This window comes from Lineus longissimus, chromosome 5 (genome assembly GCF_910592395.1).
Source record: "Lineus longissimus chromosome 5, tnLinLong1.2, whole genome shotgun sequence".
NCBI classification, from domain to species: domain Eukaryota; kingdom Metazoa; phylum Nemertea; class Pilidiophora; order Heteronemertea; family Lineidae; genus Lineus; species Lineus longissimus.
This window is the reverse complement of record NC_088312.1, coordinates 5,183,772-5,202,293: the sequence shown is the minus strand read 5'-3', so window position 1 is coordinate 5,202,293 and position 18,522 is coordinate 5,183,772. Positions and strand designations below refer to the sequence as shown.

The window sequence follows — 18,522 nt, the reverse complement described above, 5'->3', positions numbered from 1 at the left end:
ACTAAGGTATTTGTGAAGATGTTGTTCATACGTTTTGCATCCTTGGTTTAACGGACGAAGATGGTTAACTCTCACATTGGCGAAGTGTCACTCTCTGCCTCAGCCAAGTTCAGGTGATCCTTGCCATGAATGGAAAGCGTGTCTTCATGTCGCTTCATGTTGAATGACCCTTGGGTGGGTAGAAATCCCGCATCAAAGTATGTCCGAATGATGCACGAGGACAGAGCCCGGCCCCCGTGTAGTGGCTGGTGAATAATTACAGTAAGGAACAACCGGCCTGTACAATAAAAACAGCTTTATTGATCATTCGTTCAGCAGTTATTTAGAGAATCACAGTTAGTTTGTACAGTATTTATGATATTGCATAATAATGTATCCAAAAGCACGTCGAAGGCATCTTGTCCCGCATCTTGTAAGGGCTTTGCAAACCATCAGATTTGGAATTTATTCAGATGCCTTGATACCGCCGAGCCATCTCGGGTCCTGTTTATTACCTTACACTCTTGTTCGAGACCAACCTTCCAGTTTTCATGACAAGACTTACAATGAGTCTTTTTGTGGCTCGAGTCTTTATAAAAGCCGAACATTTTCTGTCGATGAACAACTACGTGTTACGTATCACATCCAATTCATCCGTCCTTGAGGTGCGGCACCTCCAACTCCTCCGCTTCGGTCGAGACAAGGATCTCAGGAGTGGGACGGCGAGAAAGCGGATGGGAAGAAAGTCGTGGTGACTGTTCACCAAACACACTATCTTCTTCAGGGTTAAAGTCAACACTGTCCGATTTCGATGGTGGACGTTCGAGAGGGTCACACTGTGACCCAGGAGGTTCTAGAAAGCTGCTGGTACGCCGTCGAGGAGTCTGATGTCCGCCCGCGCTTTGATCCCTGGCTGAAGGAGAAACCGTCTCCTTGATATCCATAGCGTCTAGTTCTGTCGATGGCGGTCTTTCGCCCGGATCGATCGGCGACTGCGGCAGCTCCAGGAAGCTGCTTGTGCGTCTTCTTGGACCACTTGGCCTGACATCATCTTCGTGCCCCGAATACCGACTGTGCGCTGAGAGGCTCTCATGGTGCGACAAGTGCGGGTGGTTGTCTGAATTTAAACTCTGAACCGAGTCGCCCCCACCCACATTTACGGTCAAACCAGTCCCAAGAACTGCACTATTCTCTTGATCATTGTCTCCATCATTCGGACTCATTCTTGGTAGTATTCGCGACCCACTGATGGCAATCTCAACTCTGGCAACTGGCTCCGCATTAGGTTTAATAGAGGGAGCAACTGATTCTGGTAAGGACACACTGTCTCCTTCTACGGTTGACTCCATCTTATGAAACGTGCCTTCATCCGTGAGCGCTACCGTCGCAGCGGACGGAGGCGGCACCGAGGTAACAGGCGGCGTAGAGGTGGCCAATGATTTTGTCGCTTGGCTCAAACCGGTGACCCGAGGTGACAGATCTATCTGTCCGTTTACTGATTTCGCCTGATGGCTTCGTGATTGTGCAATTGTCTTCACAACCTCTAAATGTTTTTCAAAAACGCCAGGCAAGTTAAGATAATCATCGCTGCTTCGTCTCGGCAAGTTATTTCTTTGCATCTCGTCAGCGTTCACATATTCCTTATTTGGCACAACGATCTTGATATTTTCTTTTGTTCTTTCCGTGTTGCTGTTGGCTCGAATATCCGTGTGAGCTTTTGGAATTGGTGCCAAAAACATGGTCGCGTTCTGGCGATTTTGTTGCTGTAGAGGAATATTAGTGTTTGGTTTATGCGAATGCATTGGGCTACGCTGTTGTCTCTCCCACCAGTTCTGCCTCTGTTTCTCCTTTCTGTCCTCGTTTGAGTCATACATTGGGTACATTGAGCGAATTTCTTTCTTATTTTTGGTGTCAGGGTTAGGCTCGGGGATGTCAACACCAATTGTGACCTGTCTCAGAATGGGAGGCGAAAAAACAGTAGTAGGTGTCGGCGTCACAATCTCTTTCGAATTTTCTACTGGAGCAGGCGCCGATTGTGTATTGTCGTCTTCTTCAGATTTGTTGTTTGAATCAGGTTTATCAGGTGGTTTCTGATCTTGTCCAATCGATATCAAGCTCACATTGATAGAACTCGTTTCCGTTCGATGGTTCTCATGTGACGCGTCGTCTCCATTCATTACTGTCTCTGGCGCATCCGCTCCCGGTTTAGTCGCTTTCTCTTCCTGATCATGTGCAGGAGTCATTTCCGTTTCATATGTCCCATTTACTTCCAATTCCACGGGCACAAGCGGTTTCATCTTCTTTCTGTCCACACCGTATGAAAGTTTCGGTAAAATCATTGTATTATTCCGCGTATACTTCGGCCACATGAGCCCATCGTCCTGACAACGTCTCTCTTTCCTCGGACGGTCCTTTTTCACATCAACCCAAACCTCGTCCTTATTTTTAGCACGCGTATAAGTCAAATTATCTGGTACGTTCGACAGATTAAATCCTTTAGTTTCAATTTTGAATGAATTGTCCTCGACTTTGCTATCGGCGCTCAACCCCACCGTAAAGATTCCCCGTTTCTTCATTTTCTGGTAGAGCTTGACAGTGTCTGGAACGGCCTTGAGCGCTGGCTTAGCGCGGACTCTGGCCTCCGTCTTATGAGTCATCTCCTCCGCGACAGACCGCGCAATGGGCGGCAGGTGACTATTCCTGGTGGTCGCCTCGAACTTGAGCATGTTCACCACCAGGCTCTTGTCCATCTTGGTGTTCGCAGGGCTTCTTGCTGACGTCATGGCTGTGTCATCGTCTGTTCCATACGCAACACCTACAAAGACAAGAGCAAAACGAATCAATGTTGATCCTCGTCAAGAAGTGAAGGTCTATCTCCTAGAAAAGATAGCACATTTCTGTTGCTCTCATGAAATCGTGCAATCCCCAACCGATATTGTAGCCGGAGCGAGTATACATCGATTTTTTTATCATAGACTTATGAAGGAAGACTATGCTTTTTTAAAACCCGACAGTCTCAAATCAGACAGCATTCATGCTTTGAACTTCCACTTCTGAATATGTGTACAGTTTGAAGAACTACCATACTAATTAGGACTTGCCAGCTCCTGTTTTATGAATGAATATTCTCCTTGCAATGAATTATAGAGCACAGTAGTGATTATGCGTGTAGATGGACGTGACGGAGTTACGTTGCCATGGACAGAGCCATAAAAGCCACCAAAGAAAGAGTATAGCCATCTAGGTCTTGTCATGGCAATTAGTTGGCCTGATGAAATATTCTTGTTATTGGTAAAATTGCCTCTCTCATGAAATTGCCAAGAGGAAATGCTTATCGCAAGTTACAATGTACTTGTAGTTGTAATGAGCTTGTTCAATAATGTTATAATGTTTGTATGGATTTCTTGATGTCGAGCCATGCTTTTAGTTTTGACGTCTATTTAGACTCCATTCTGACCAAAATGCGTATCGTGCAACAGGACATGCTGGCATAACTGAAGCAAGATCGACAGGAAGCAGTGATCATGAGGACGGTTTTGGTTTAAAAAAATCGAGATGTCTAACTATGCTTTTGGAACCAGTTCGATTCATGAGCATTTCGAGGCCCATCAATATCAAAGACTGTGTCGTCTCAGCTGAGATATTTCGTGATCGTCATCATGTCATACTTCTATGGCCTCCAATTTTTATTTGATCATGTTGAGCCATATAGGGAGGTATTTTGGGATATCTATCTTTCATCCGGATATGGTTGCGTAGAGTTCTTTCATGTAATAAATAGGTTAGTGAGCACATCGTTCCGATTGAGTTGTAGACAAGAAAAGAGCGAATTGTTGAAGAGGTAATTTGTTCGTGTCGACATGTGTGATTTATTGGATATGGTAAATGATATCAAACCTCCAATCGCAGAGTTAAGTTTTACCACTTTCCTGAACTGGTTACATTCTGAAAATGGTGTGTTGGTCTTGAAACCTTCGTATTCGGGGTGTGTATGCTTCCTGGGGTGATGCCATGACTGCGGCCATGCCAACGTCAATGCCTAATACTGCGAAGGTTGCTTTCAGTCTACCCTTATACGCCAATAAAGATGTTGCCAGTTTTTTTTGCAAGAAGAAGAAGAAGATGAAGAAGATGATGATGATGATGAAGAAGAAGAAGAAGTAGGAGAAAACAGGAGCAAATTAACCAAAAGTTCAATGTTCTATGAACTCACAAACAAAATGTCATGAAATTTTGGCACTTCTTCAACGAATTCATCGCACCAATGTAATGTTACATTTTGTTTGCCCGTCATGATTTCAAAACCGTCACAAAACAGGTTGTTTCTCTCACATACATGTATTGTGGACGCATAATTTTTTAAGCTGACGGACCATAGGCTTCCTTTTTGCCATTGGCGTTAGCCAAAACTGAAACTTTTTTGCAGCGAATTATTAACAGTATTAGAAGTATTAATTCCACCTAAGAAGCTTAGGATTTATGATTAAATGTTCATGGGAGTAATAAACAGAGGAAATAGGCTCACAGTGGTTAACCCCGTTATTTTATTATACATACACTGATTATTACAGAGTATTTTGCGAATAGGCCTGTATAACTCTTTGGTTATATGGATCATGAAAGGGCCGGTAAAATAAGTGAGTCAACTAACCTTCTAGGGAATGCCAAGACCCCCTTGCTGGACATGAACATATTGCTAATTTGTCTAATCATTCGATAAATCACTAGATAAAGACGGCCCAATAGTCTCCATTACAGAGAGTGCTACACATTCAAACATGTCAAAGACGACCCGATATCCTCCATTGGAGACCCATGCCGATATTCCTTGTATTATGCTTTATACCAGTTTACGTGCGTGTTAGTGTACTTGAGTGACTTGATTAAGTTTTTATAACGGATGATTCTCAAAGCAAACACTTGTCATATTCACTTCAAATACACTGACAGATTAGTGTCATATTGTCAATCAGTCTACTGATGTGGCAGTCGATTTATTGGCCTTATTTGACATTTGGAAGTATTTTCTATGTATAATACCGATACATAACTGAGGTTTTGCTTGATTTTCGGTAATGACGCTTTCATCATGTTCATCGAAATGCAGCCAATTTCAAATCTTGCTGTGTTCTTGCTCTAACGTTCATAGCGATATCGTTCAATAAACATATTTGTTGTGCCAAGCGGTCTTCCCAAAAGAAAATGTCATTCTAAAGAAACTACACTAGGTTATTCGTTCTACTGATACCAAAGCAGAATCTTTCAAGTGTCCTTTCTCATTTCCAAAGGTAATCTCGTGAGACAACATCAAAGGAGCACTCACCTTGTAAAATATTCCTTCCGTTGCCGTATATCCTCCGCCGAAAGACTTCTTCGTCATGTCATGCTGTTGTCATTCATGGTTGATCACGTCTGCTCTACCGTCGCGCCGAGGTGACTGCGCATGTCTCTCGAAATCACGATCAAAAATGAGGACATCAATACATGTAGCAAAGTAACGTCATTCTCTATGCTTTCATCGGCCTGTGCTTTTCTAAAGCTTATAAATTGATCTAATTTCGAACCTAACGGTCTACTCAACAGGAATTTTCACCGTCCAGGTGGTTTTATGACTTGGCACAATATTCACTCTGTATGCATATTTCTTGACCATAAAGACATTGTGCACTAATGTTTTCACATAGATCTCGCACTTAAATATTTGGTTACTCGAAGAGTAACAATGCGGTGCTCTACTGCTTGACAGGGGCGCCTGCTCCTTTAAAGGTAGAATTTGACTAAGGTTAATGTTGAAGGCTTGATTCTATAAGTTCGGTCCAGAAATTAAAGAATTGCATGTAATTGTCCACGCCCTTTAAGGCCGCAGTGCGAAACCTTCTTCTTTTATTTGCTATATCTCGAAATTTCGAAATTGTGTTGGGTCCTAAAAAATACGATTGGCCCCATCAGCTACAGTGTATATGATTCTTTGGTAATATAAAGGAAAATAGGCTTGTGCACTGAGCGTCTTTTGATGATTCTTCCGCTGGAAAAAAAAGTTACCAAATAACCGAGTTATCAAGTTACCGGTGTTCTCAATTAATAACAACAACTGTCCCTATCTAGTAGATACCCATCAAGAAATTAGGTTAGCACTAAGAAAATCATCAATGATGCTTTAAAACCGGCCCGAAAGCTCTATTTTGTATATTGTACAAGCTCCAAACAGACAGGCTGATGAAACTTGAAAACCTTTGGGCCTGAAAACCTTGTGAACAAGGTATCTAGATCAGTATATAACACATTAACTGATGATTGCACCATCCAAGATGTCCGGAATTGAAGTATTAAATACGCCGACAAATGTATCGCTGATAGTGATGTTGGTGATGCTGAGGATGATGTTGGTGACAACGACGATGGCGATGACGATAAAGGATACTGTTTGATATGGTTCTCAAATAGAAACATTTGCTCATTTCTCCAGAGTTCCATCTGGCGGCTTGTCTGAGAAGCATACTACAAAGGAAACGTTTGCCTTATTTATGCTGATTACCGTATTAAAATAGCACCTATAGCGCGACGTAACATAATGCATGTAAACAATGTTAGTTCTTGGCTGGTAGGCAAGGTGTACACATGTCTTGTGTAGTCGCTCCCGTGTATGCCCACAGTTTACCTCCGGGCTCATGACTGTATGGATTCGTAAATTTCTGAATTTCTCTTGTGCAAGTATGAATCTTGGTGGTATGCTGGACGTTGTCTTCGAAAATCTTAGTGATATATTGAACATGTTGGTTTGGTCTTTGGTAGATATGGTTTATAACATGTTATGATAAAGAACATCATAATCGTCATCATCATCAAGTACAAAGGCTTCGTGTTGCCCAGACCTGGGCCTGTGCCATGCCCGGGTGCCATGTAGGTTTGTATGGCAAACAGCAAATGTGACAGTGCTTCGAGATTGAAGTTTGTTATGAGGTGATCGTGCGCCAATCCAGGGAAATCTGCTGGCTGTATACATTTTGGTAGTTGCATGGTCGAAGTACAAATGTGCTGGTGCTTCATAGCACTTTTTGGGTATCTCGTCTGAAGTTTGATGCAACCATGCAGCTTCATTGTGCAACATACATGTACGTACATGTAATCTATCGATGATCATGGCCGAGCAACACAAAGCGTGCGCTGGCTTTAGTTGCAGTAAGTGTTTAAGAAATAGTACGACCACTTTGATAATTTCATTCTAAGATTTTATTTCAAAAGAAATTCTATATATACAAATTCACAATGTTTACAAGAATTGAGTTGTGGATCAATGCAAGATTTAATGTTAGTTGTACACTTACACAAATATAAATAAAACTACTTATCTCTTGAGTGGCTACATGTAAAGGTAATAAAAATGATATCACAGTTACTTAAAATGCTTGGACGGAAATATGATACAGCTTCAGTCGATCACAACACCGATGGCGAACGCGTACAGGTAAAGCTGAGAGCACACAATGGAAGTGTCCGCAAGATCATGTCACAGAGGTCTTTATGATTATATTCTCTTGCACTGGCTCGTCCAAGTCGCAAAAGACACAACATCATTAACGCCGAAAAAGCCAAACGTTCGTTTTTCTTTTTAAAATAAGACCTCTGTAACATTATCTCGCTGACGATTTCCCTGTTTGCTCTTGGATTTAGTATACAATGTAGAGAAACAGGAAGAATTCATCAACAATAGTTTTCAATAAGCAATTCCACACCGAACTGACGGCCTTCCGCGATACGCTGTCACAGAAAGTTCCATTTCATCGGGATGATTTGAAATCAAGCATCACAAGCGGTTAAAAAAGAAATGCCAAAGACCATGTCATCGAAATCATCGCAAGACACGATTTGCTGTGTGTGTGGGAGCCTTCCATTGCAAAGATTGAATCGGATGGACCCCACTTTAATTCATCGTATAACATTAGCTTGGTTAAGTTAGCTCAAATACTTTTCAGCTTCCATTAGTCACTAACTTCAACAATGAGCGGTGTAAGGTACTGTGAGTGTCGAATACCCATGGTAAACTTAGGATTATGAGGTTTGTTTATATTCACGTTCTCAGGATTATAAGCTCCTGGACCGGGGACATTCGTCTTGTCTTGCAAAGGCTTGGTTCGCCCCTGCATCGAATATTCACTAGGTTTTGATTTGTTAGTGGTCGGATCGACTGCCATGTAAGCTGCTGGACCAGGTGTCTTTGCCAAGTCCGTTGTAGAGCTGTAATGGTCTAACCGCTTTCCCATAGAGAAGGCAGGCCCTCCTCGCCTGGTGGGAATGACCGGCCCCACCATGGAGGGGATATTGTAAGAATTTGGAGCTGGGATCTTGTCTGCTCGACGTAAGTTAGTCCTATGGCTCAGACTGTATTTTGGAGCAAGACTTCCCTTATCGATGATGACGTGCTCCGGGTTATAGGCCCCTGGAGCCGGAGTATTGTACGCTTCTGAAAAAGGAAGAAAGAAATTAATGATGCTTCTTACAGACAGAATTTATTAGGCCAAAGCTGAGTTTAGATAGGATCACAGATATATTTAGTATATAGATCTGTGTCAGTGTATAGTGAACGACGGCGACAGATAATGCTCACTAGCCAAAGATTTCCCTAAACTTCCACCGAATTTTGAAGCTTGCCATTTAGAGGCATTACTTACTTGTGAGAGCATGTCTTCCCAGCATTGAGTAACGGAACGTTCCATCTCTCCCAAATCTCGTGAGGGCTGAATCGATTGAATAACTTGGGCCAGGTGTCCTCTCAGAATATGCTGCAAAACGAAAAGAGCCATTCTGAATGTTCCCCCTCATTAAACTTACGAACGCCGAACGAGACATTGAGACATTTACTCTCATCGTGGTCACCATGTCAAGCCTGTCCAATGGGCAAGTTATCTAAAGGTGTTTGCTACATTTTTTCCAATTGTTGCTGTAGCTATCGATCTACACGATTGGCATTCATGTGAGGAAATTTTGCACAAATTGATAACCGTATATGTTATTCTTTTCTCGGGGTCTTATGCTAACGATATACTAAATCGATTGTTAGCAGCAGGTTTCCAAGCCAAGATATATTGCTCCTCATTATGCAAGATGGACCTGGACTAACAAATTCACTTGAAATATTGATGTAAGAGTAAAGACCAGCGTGATTTCTGTCAACAAATGCATTATTGACCAAGCATTATGTTTGCCTGCCAACATTTCATCTTCTTCTATCAAGCCAATTCATGATTGCACTTACGACTTGTTTTGATTCCAAAAGAGTAAGCTGGAGCCCTGTTCCTACGGGTGTCGTGTTCTAAGTGACCAAGTTGAGGTGGGAGGCGGTATCTCCCCGGGCCTGGACCTGGAATAGAAAACCAAATACATGCAGCAGCTATCAAGAAGGAGACAGGGGGAAATCATTTTGATTTAGAGGTGGGAATCAAAAAAAGAAAAAAAAAAAAAAATGTAAAATTAGTATAGTGAACGCAAACGATCATAAAGTTGCAAAGAAACATGGTCTCAGTCAATTGTCGTGTCTGTTTTCAGCTCCACTTAAGTATACAAAAACCATTGGTCATTGTCGTGTCTTTTTTCAGCTCAACTCTAGTATACCAAAACCATTGGTCATTGTCGTGCCTGTTTTCAGCTCAACTCTTGTATGCAAAAACCATTGGTCATTGTCGTGTCTGTTTTCAGCTTTACTCCAGTATACAAAAACCATTGGTCATTGTTACATTACTTATGTACTTAATATAAGTGGGCTTTCTTGAATAGAACAGCAACATTTTCAAAATAAATAAAGATAATCGTCAGAGCACGGGTCTCAACATTTCAGTCCGCTACATTCGCCACTTTTACTTATACAGTATTAAAATACGCATAACTTCATTCCCAATAAATGAGGAATTGTTGATATTTAATCATGGGACCATGTAAAGTTTGTCGAAATATTGTTTCATATTTTCCAAGCCCCCGGGGTCTACAATAAGTGGTTTACCGTATTTACTCAGTTATTTACTGAAATTAGTGCATTAGTCAAGTTGGTGAGAAAGTTTTATTTGTGAGAGAGAAAGTTGGTGATATTTTAAACATCACAATTCTTTGTTATACAAACTCATAGGCCTGTCGTTATGTCACTTAGCAGCAATGATGTGTTTGTACAGCAGTGGCTTTTTCGCGACGGCTTTCTGAAGTATTTCCTCGGCCTTGGCTCTGCTTCTGCCATATGTCAGTGCCATTGAAAGACCAAATTCCCGCTGATAGCATAATCAGTTGCACTGTGTTGATGACACTTCACATTGGGGGAGCGTCATATGTGCTCTGCCTAGCTCTTTGTCATCAATGATTATAAATTTTAGGTCTAAACGTGTATATAGCTAAACGCTTGGTGTCCAATATAATAGTTATGTAAGATGTATGACACATTTTGAACTCGAGCATATCAATATTATACTACACATGTGGTGACCTTCTCAAATTATTTATCCTGACATGTCCTGACATACTGATTTGATGAAAATACTCTTCAATTCCTTTCAAGAATTTAGACAATTGGAAATCCCCTCTGTTAAGTCAGTTAAGCTAAGATAAATGCACTGATGGCACAAACATAGTAGGCAGTAACTGATATTATTATTGGTAACTCAATGTTTCATATTACATTACATTACATTATAAAATTTGTGTGGGGCGCCTTTCCACCGAACAAATCGTGCTCAAGGCGCTGCCCCCTCAAAGTGCCTCACGTACAGCCAGGTCTTTAACTGACATTTGAATTTAAGGACTTCTGAAGCATCCTGAATATGAGATGGGATATGACTAAATGTATATAGATATGTTATGTTTGATCATTATTCATGCTGAGAATTACAAGTCAAGCTTATACATGTGTACTATATTAGTACCATTTATTTTCATATAGCAGTAGACCAGCAAGTACTATGTCGATAATCCAGCCTCCTCCTCCTCGTGTATAACACATACATGAATTTCCATTTCATATGGTTAGTCAGCTACTGAAACTGCATGTATCAACATGGCAATGTGATATGATGGTGAGGTGGTTTTAAAGTTGATTGATCCCATTTAAAACACATTTTAGTGATAACTTCAGATCTATAGATAACAGATACGATTTGTAAAACAATAACCTTCATGCTGCCAAGCACTAACAATATGTTGGCATATCAAATGAGTTATAAGTAGATGCTGATCATGAGACAGTTTCACCTCACGCACTTTAAGTTTTTGATAAAATAAATTGACATTACCAATTTTGAAGATACCAGCGATTATCAAACTAAACATGTACGGTATACGCGTTAAACTACAGCCGATTCCATTATTGATTGATTTTCAGCCACAAATTTCAGGATACGTTGCACTTTCCTAAATTTTAATAAGCAAGTTGTATCTGCGATTACCAGTTTGTCTCAAGTTTAAAGTAAGATGTTCAATGTGAAATTATTTCAGCTTACCCCGTTCCATAGCTTCGATCTTTGGATACTCCTCCTTCGGTACATCTTCCTTCGCGGCCGGCATGATGACAAGGCAAGTAGGCCCGACAACCTCTCAGAGTCCTCTTCAGCGACTGTCTTAATCCGAACCACGCGAGCTTGTGACCAGCAAAGTCAATCTCAACCAATAATCTCTTAATCCAATCTAAAAACTTCCTAAAAGCTTTTAACTCAAAATGGTTCCAGTCTTTCCCCCGTTAGGTTAAGTTGTGATGTTTTCTTAGGCGATCGCGAGTTGGTCATGAGGTTTTTAAGTTAAGGCCCTCTTCGTTACTAGGCAATGGTCACCGGCATTGTGTTTTCCTAACATCGTAACATACATCACCGTTGTCAGGATATTAACATGTCATGAATAAAGAATAGGCAGTTAGGGCGTCCGATTGTTGTTATCACTTTTCATTTTGTACCACAGAATGTTTATGACGCTTTTCATGTCGCAGCGCGATGTTTTGCGATGGGTGTGTGATCGATATAATCTACAACTTGAATTGTTTTACGTGCAGAAAGGACGATTTGGTTGAATTGGACAGAGTGGGAGTCCAACTATTACTGAAAGCTACTCTGAACCAACGGTGGCTGAATAAGTGGGATGAGCTACACAAATATTGGCTCTATGACTAATAATATTAGCTAAGCTACACATGTATGAAAGGTAAATTGCTTCCCTAAAACATGTAAACTATAAAATGATAAGAACAGGCTTAACTACAACACATGATAGCTACATATATGTACAACACATTGCTGCCAGCGAGACACTTGTGACAGTTACATGGATGGAAAAGGAGGGGAAAACGCCAATGCAAAAATTCTTCAGAAAAGGTGAACAGAGTACTCATCACTATTTTACCTGAAGTTATAGATTTATGATATTATTACAATCAAGTATAGATTTAATCCATACTTGTTATAGGCCTAATAGGAAAATTCGATGAACCTGTGTGACTACATCCGTGTAGGCTGGAAAACTGCTAATAGTAAGGGGCTGGGATATAACGCAATCACCACACATGCAGTCGGTTATGAAAATGGCCTGCCGGCTAGATGAACAAATCCGGAATATAATACGGAAAATAAACGTAGCCTAAGCCAAGCCACCGTGGCCAAGCCTATCTGCCAATATGATAGACCTTTCTTTTCAATAATCGAAATCTTAAAAGATGACCGAATTTTAGATCTTGTATTTTTAGCTGGTGAAGGCTATACATTCTACAGTTATCCAGTGGTACATGTAGTACATGTGGTACATTCCTAATTTCTGCTATTTTCTGATTGAAGTTCTGATGAACTATACAGAAAGCACAAACCTGTTACGTTTTTGCCTTGGGTTATGTTAGCATGTGTCGATACCATTGGTGAAGACGCTGAACGGTTCGTTGGGAGCGGGTTTGGTTGGACAAGTTGTTGCACGTTTTGCAACAAGCCTTGAAGAGGATTCCCTGTCGACGAATGGTTCCGTTGATTATGATTATGATTGTGATGTTGTGGTGTCGGTCGATGGTTCCAAATGTGTGAATGGTTGCGTCGATTCTGAATTTGTTGTTTAGATTTCGGTCCTCCTGTCTGGTGACCAATTTGGTTGTATGTGTTCCTCGTTACTTGCTGCTTGGGGTAAGGGCGGGGTCGTGTCAAGGGGGTTGTCATTAACAATGTAGGTGCCGTAACATCCGATTTAGTAGTTCGTTTAGCCCCGAACTCAGTAGACGATAGGCCATCATCAGACGTAGTAGCATCGTTTGGTGAAGCAGTAGGGTACGATACATTCCCACTATACGATGGAGTAGTCAAGGGCCCAATAGAGACGTTTGCCGATGTTCCACTTGTCACCACTGGTTGGAATTTAGTTGCAGCGGCACTAGTCCTCTTAATACCAGTTGCAGCAAGTTGGCTGAAATGTATCCGGAGAACCAGTACCATCAAAACCCACCGCTTGTCCTGCATTGCCATGCTTTGATAGTCTACTGGAAAGCTTGTATTTTGATGACATGTACCGTTCGACTACCAAAATGGTTCTCACGCATAGGTAATTTTGTTAAGCCAGTATTAGATACCTTAGGATATATTCGTCAGACGTTTCTAATGATGGTGTCATCAATGAAGTATTTTGGTTATGTTCATCATTAGCATATTTCCTGCGGTTTTTAGTGGAAATTGAATATGCGATGAAAGACGGTAATATCCTAAAGCACCGGTCCTATACATGTACCTTATTCATATTCCCGTCTTTTAATTGGAAGATAACGATTACCTTGGGGTAAAATAACAATGGCAATATCACTTTATGGATAGAGCTGGTGGCATCATTTTTCATCATGCAAATGAAGGCATTGATTATCATCTGGCGACGCTTTTCTCACAAGAACGTCAGTGTCTGGAGTCCGGTTGCGTTAATTGTTTACAGTTTAGCCATGTCTATCGTATTCGAGCCCCGTTTAGCGCAGGGACATAGCAAACCACGGCAATGTGTTATTTGGGCCTTCGCCAAAGAGGTTGAAATCCCTCTGTATAGCGGAGAAAGTACACGCGCATGTACAATCATGTTCAAAAGTTTATGGACACCAGTTTTTGCACATTTTCTCAAAAACGGCTAATCCTATTGAACCCAAATTTTCACCAATGGTGGAGAATCTTCTTGGCTATCGAATGACGTGATAGTTGATATCAGGACCAATTGCATAACAAAGTTATTACATAATTTTGAGAGGGATCTTTTTTTTACTTTTTTGTTAATCAATTTTTCAAAACCAAATTAACCTACAGTATATATTGCACATAGCTAAGACTTTCTGTGAAAAAAATTTGGATAAATCTCATTTCGGTTTTGAGATATATCGAAATATCAAAATTTTGATATTTTGATAATTTGATATTTTTGGGTTTTTTGCAACTGTATCATTGAGAAGTCATACCCAAATAATGATTGGCACCAATTTAGCACAGCTAGCAACTAATATTGCTGAGAAAAGGTGGATACTTGGTAGTATGAAAATTTTCATATTATAATTTCAAGATGTTCCTTTAGTTGAAAATCAGAAAAAAATCACCATTCATTCAGGGGACATGGGTACTACTAGGATATATCGAAAAATCAGAAAAATCTCAAAATTTTCAGAATCTCAAAATTTTGATATTTTGATATATCATGAAAAGTAAATGATATTTTCAAATACTTTCTTCACAGAAAGTCTTAGCATTGTTATCTGTATGGTGCAAGATTTATACTTCGATTTAAAAAAAATCAACCAAAAAGTGAAAAATAGATGCCTCTCAAAATTATGTAATAACTTTGTTATGCAATTGGTCCTGATATCAACTATCACGTCATTCGATAGCCAGGAAGATTCTCCACCATTGGTGAATATTTGGGTTCAATAGGATTAGCCGTTTTTGAGAAAATGTGCAAAAACTGGTGTCCATAAACTTTCCGACAAGGGTGTACATTGTACACCACTGCGCATCGTTTAAATATAGCGCGATTAATGTACAGTGTGTAGTTTATCGCGTTCAGTGTTTATGGAAAGGACAAATTGCGACTGTCAACTGAAACACCGGAGGCTGAAAGTCAAAATTATTTCCAAAAAGCGACTCCGCATACATTATGTATATTATTCTAACATTTTATTCTTCAAATTCAATTTTATGTGCAATCGATGCATGCAGTTCAACATGATTCAATACGCTTTCATGCAGAGTTGGACCTTCCACAGTTTAGTAAGTATTCAGGTGGTCGATCGCTCCGTTCACACGTGTGTGACATTCATACTGACAATTACCCTTATTTTTGTTAAAAAAGATTTCGACATCACAGCTGTTGTTCCATTACTTCATTAAACATACTACATGTAAACATATGGCCAATATGGTCACATACTTAGGTCACATACTTCTTATTTTACAAAATATACAATCATATATAACCTACTATATAAAATGTAGATGTACTTCACGTTGCGTTACAGATCATACTTTTCAACCAACACTATTTCGTTTGTAGAACTCCACATCATCATAACCAAATATATTGACATCCCTATCAAAAAGTTTAGATATATTCTTCAACAGCCCGCTGCTAATGTTTCTATACCCTTCATGCAGTATATCAGCCGTGGGCTTGTTTTTGTAATGATCGCTTCGTTTCGGCCATGTTAGATCCGTCGGCGGATCAAATGATGAAATCACGTGCGTCATATCCGTCTCGACCGTCTCGTACTTTCCTATGATGTCATAGTCCACGTGACATGGATGGCATAGATCATAAACTTCTGCCCAGTGCTCATCCGACTTATTCCATCTCCCATGCGCATTCGTAAAATCTTGAGGATTCAGTCTGAACGTAAGGAACTCATCAAACCTTACCCCACGTCCCCTCCTGTATTCATTTGTCTTAAGGCCAGGGCGATATTTTTTTAATATCTGAGAACCATAGATCTGTAGAAACTGTACAGTTCCAACGACCAACTTGTGCTGGTAAGCAGAGTACAATCGCTCATAAGGATCGCGAACCAATAAAAACTTCGTGTAGTTCGCATTGGTCAATCTCTCCCAAATCTTTTCCTTTCTGTAGTATTGTAGGCGCATTTTATTCAAGTAAACATCATACTTTTGGTAGAGGAAAATGTCAGAACTGCTGATATTATAAGGGTTTTCGACTCCATTTAAACCAAGCATAAGCCTTATGATGTTAGTGCATGCCACCTTTGGAATCTGACAATAGATGAACTTGCGTTTTTCGTCGACCAAAAAGTGGTTGACGTCACGTTTTGTAAGTGACGTCACATTCACTCCGCCCGGAAACAGCTTCTTGCAGACATCCCGAGCTTTCTGCCTCCTTTGTTCGTAGATAGTTAATACTCTTGCAGTTGCCTGCCGAAATAGAAATGGTACACAATTAGTTTACTTCAGTGTAAGAATAACTACAAACAGTTACAAGAACATATCGTTTCTTTGAAAGAATGTAGATATTGTCATGAGATTTTGTGATCTGCCAATGAATGACAGTGCCTTCAACAACAAGCCACCTGTGCAAAAGAAGTAGCCTTAAAGAAATATATTTTCATGGACCCCAATTTACATGAGTATCAGTTCTCGACAAAGAATCATGCCCACCTACGATGGTCACGGATACCTCGTAATTTGTCTGACAACTTTTAGAAATATGCACTGTGCATGGGTCTGTTCGAGATAGCAAGGTCAACTTACCGTTGTTCTTGTTGCTGGGTTTCTCGTCATGTTCACAATTCCCCTCGGTAATCGCATTACTGGAAAACAATCCATGCGAGTTATTTGTAGTATGTAGTTACACGAAAGCACTACTTATATCGATTTCAGTTGTCATGTCATGTCATCAAGATCGATGTTGATATTGGAACTTGGTAGAAGAAGAAGAAGAAGAAGAAGAAGGCGAGGAAAAGGGCGAAGAATACAAAGAAAGATCAATTATAATAGGACCAAAACGATTTCAGCTTCACTTGGATCCAGGTCTACGTGTACGCCGTTCGTGTACATTGTTTTGACTGTAAATAGATAAAAACATTACCTGAAGACAGGTTGGGAAATGAGAAGGTTGAGAAATCTTGTTGGTGTCCTATGCTCGGCTTGGAATAACAGGGTTTAAGTCAAATAAGTAAGGGTCTAAAGCTACAGATATAATTTGGTCAATGCAGAAGCTTATCATAATATCAGAGGAGTAGACATGAAGGATAGTCAGATTCTAAGAAAACGCATTAACAAGACTTACCAAAGCTTTCCATCTTCACCGCCTCTCGTCCATGAAGGTTCGTTTTAGCGAGATAAGTCAATATGATGGCAAAGTTTACCAATAATAAGATGGATATGAGTCGCTTTCTAAACTGCATAGTAGAAGGTTCCGTCTGAATGAAACCTAAACACGTATTCAGACACCCAGGTATCGAGTTATCCCTGTTTTGAGAATCCCATTCAAGAGACTATCTGGTTGTATTGTCAAAAGTTGTGTCATGGCGTTCGGGCATGGCGTTTTGGGCTTGTGGAATGAAGTCAGACCCGCTGGTGCGGCTTACCTAATTAAATGCATTCCTTCCCCTGTTGTCTAGTTGTGAAGGGCTACCAGCTGACAGATGTGACCAAACGCATTCGTATCAATACCTAAATTTGACGTAACTAATGCAACCAAATTAAACCGGATAAACTATTCTATCTGTCGTGTCTTTCGGCAGCCATGTATGTGTATACCCACCTCTATAAAAGGCTAAGGCTACATGAAGGGACCAGGGACCTGCTTCTGAAGATTGGTTCTTCCAATCAAATCATTTAAACAAGTCAGTCAACAGTATTTCACCAGTTTTTTTATATGACATGGCCATTCGGTTAAAAAGAGTAGTCATACACGTGCTTATCTTTTGTATTTCCGTCCATGGGCACATATTCAACCAACGCCACAACGCCGCAGGTAGTTCAACAGGCCAAGTTTGTTTTCTGGAACGATAGCATCTATCGTTACAGAAACACCCTAGCACATGGAAACCTATGCTTTTAACTGCCGTCCGATGTCTTGCACTGGCGATATATGTTGACTTTGTGAATGCTATGTAGGCCTTCACTTCTCGAACTTGTCTCATACTGGATAAGGTATCCATACCTACTTATAAGAAAATTTGGGTTCCCTGTAAAACTGACAACATGCCAATCCTTAACGAAGGTGTTGCCTTTCTTCAAACCCGATACATCCAAAATAGCGTGACTCGAAAGCACTAAAAATATTTTACCAAGCATTTCGTCAAATAGTAAGTTAAGGATAGTTTCATCACTACAGTCACAATACAGATAAGGCATTCTCTCAAATTCATGCATTATTCTTTGACGCCTTTGTAAAATCTTAGGGTAGGCAAACATCTCAAGCCTGTGGGACCAAGCCTTGTGACTGTTGTCTGAGATGAGTCCTTTTCTGGTACGAATTCGTTGTAGAAATAATTTAGTCCGTACACGTGTCTTGACTATCGGGGTAGTTACACGAAAAAACATAGCAATATCTTGGTATCGTTGATAACAGTGA

The 18,522-nt window shown here is 40.5% G+C and overlaps 3 protein-coding genes across 3 annotated transcripts; all 3 read right to left on the bottom strand.

Annotated features, from left to right (window-relative positions):
* Positions 1-280: 280 nt before the first annotated feature.
* LOC135488679 (uncharacterized) lies at positions 281-5,451 on the bottom strand. The gene is made up of 2 exons (XM_064773340.1): positions 5,303-5,451; positions 281-2,794 (listed from the first exon to the last, which is right to left on the bottom strand). Exon 2 carries the CDS (start codon positions 2,760-2,762, stop codon positions 630-632), a length of 2,133 nt encoding a protein of 710 aa, XP_064629410.1. The 5' UTR covers positions 2,763-2,794; positions 5,303-5,451; the 3' UTR covers positions 281-629.
* A 1,798-nt stretch (positions 5,452-7,249) lies between these two features.
* On the bottom strand, positions 7,250-11,679 carry LOC135488398 (ciliary microtubule associated protein 1A-like). The gene is made up of 4 exons (XM_064772996.1): positions 11,454-11,679; positions 9,233-9,337; positions 8,649-8,759; positions 7,250-8,440 (listed from the first exon to the last, which is right to left on the bottom strand). The coding sequence occupies exons 1-4, from the start codon at positions 11,515-11,517 to the stop codon at positions 7,959-7,961; spliced, it is 762 nt and encodes a 253-aa protein (XP_064629066.1). The 5' UTR covers positions 11,518-11,679; the 3' UTR covers positions 7,250-7,958.
* A 3,782-nt stretch (positions 11,680-15,461) lies between these two features.
* Positions 15,462-17,357, bottom strand: LOC135487733 (carbohydrate sulfotransferase 11-like). Its single transcript, XM_064771802.1, has 3 exons — positions 17,230-17,357; positions 16,692-16,750; positions 15,462-16,355 (listed from the first exon to the last, which is right to left on the bottom strand). The coding sequence occupies exons 1-3, from the start codon at positions 17,345-17,347 to the stop codon at positions 15,462-15,464; spliced, it is 1,071 nt and encodes a 356-aa protein (XP_064627872.1). The 5' UTR covers positions 17,348-17,357.
* Positions 17,358-18,522: the final 1,165 nt, after the last annotated feature.

Coding starts and splice junctions, on each gene's coding strand:
- LOC135488679 (XM_064773340.1), bottom strand. CDS start 2,762: ATGACGTCAGCAAGAAGCCCTGCGAACACCAAGATGGACAAGAGCCTG.
- LOC135488398 (XM_064772996.1), bottom strand. CDS start 11,517: ATGCCGGCCGCGAAGGAAGATGTACCGAAGGAGGAGTATCCAAAGATC. Junction 8,760..9,232: donor TTTTGGAATCAAAACAAGTC/GTAAGTGCAATC, acceptor TTCGTTTTGCAG/CATATTCTGAGAGGACACCT. Junction 8,441..8,648: donor GGGAAGACATGCTCTCACAA/GTAAGTAATGCC, acceptor TTCCTTTTTCAG/AAGCGTACAATACTCCGGCT.
- LOC135487733 (XM_064771802.1), bottom strand. CDS start 17,347: ATGCAGTTTAGAAAGCGACTCATATCCATCTTATTATTGGTAAACTTT. Junction 16,751..17,229: donor GGTGAAGATGGAAAGCTTTG/GTAAGTCTTGTT, acceptor ATTGTTTTCCAG/TAATGCGATTACCGAGGGGA. Junction 16,356..16,691: donor ACCCAGCAACAAGAACAACG/GTAAGTTGACCT, acceptor CTATTTCGGCAG/GCAACTGCAAGAGTATTAAC.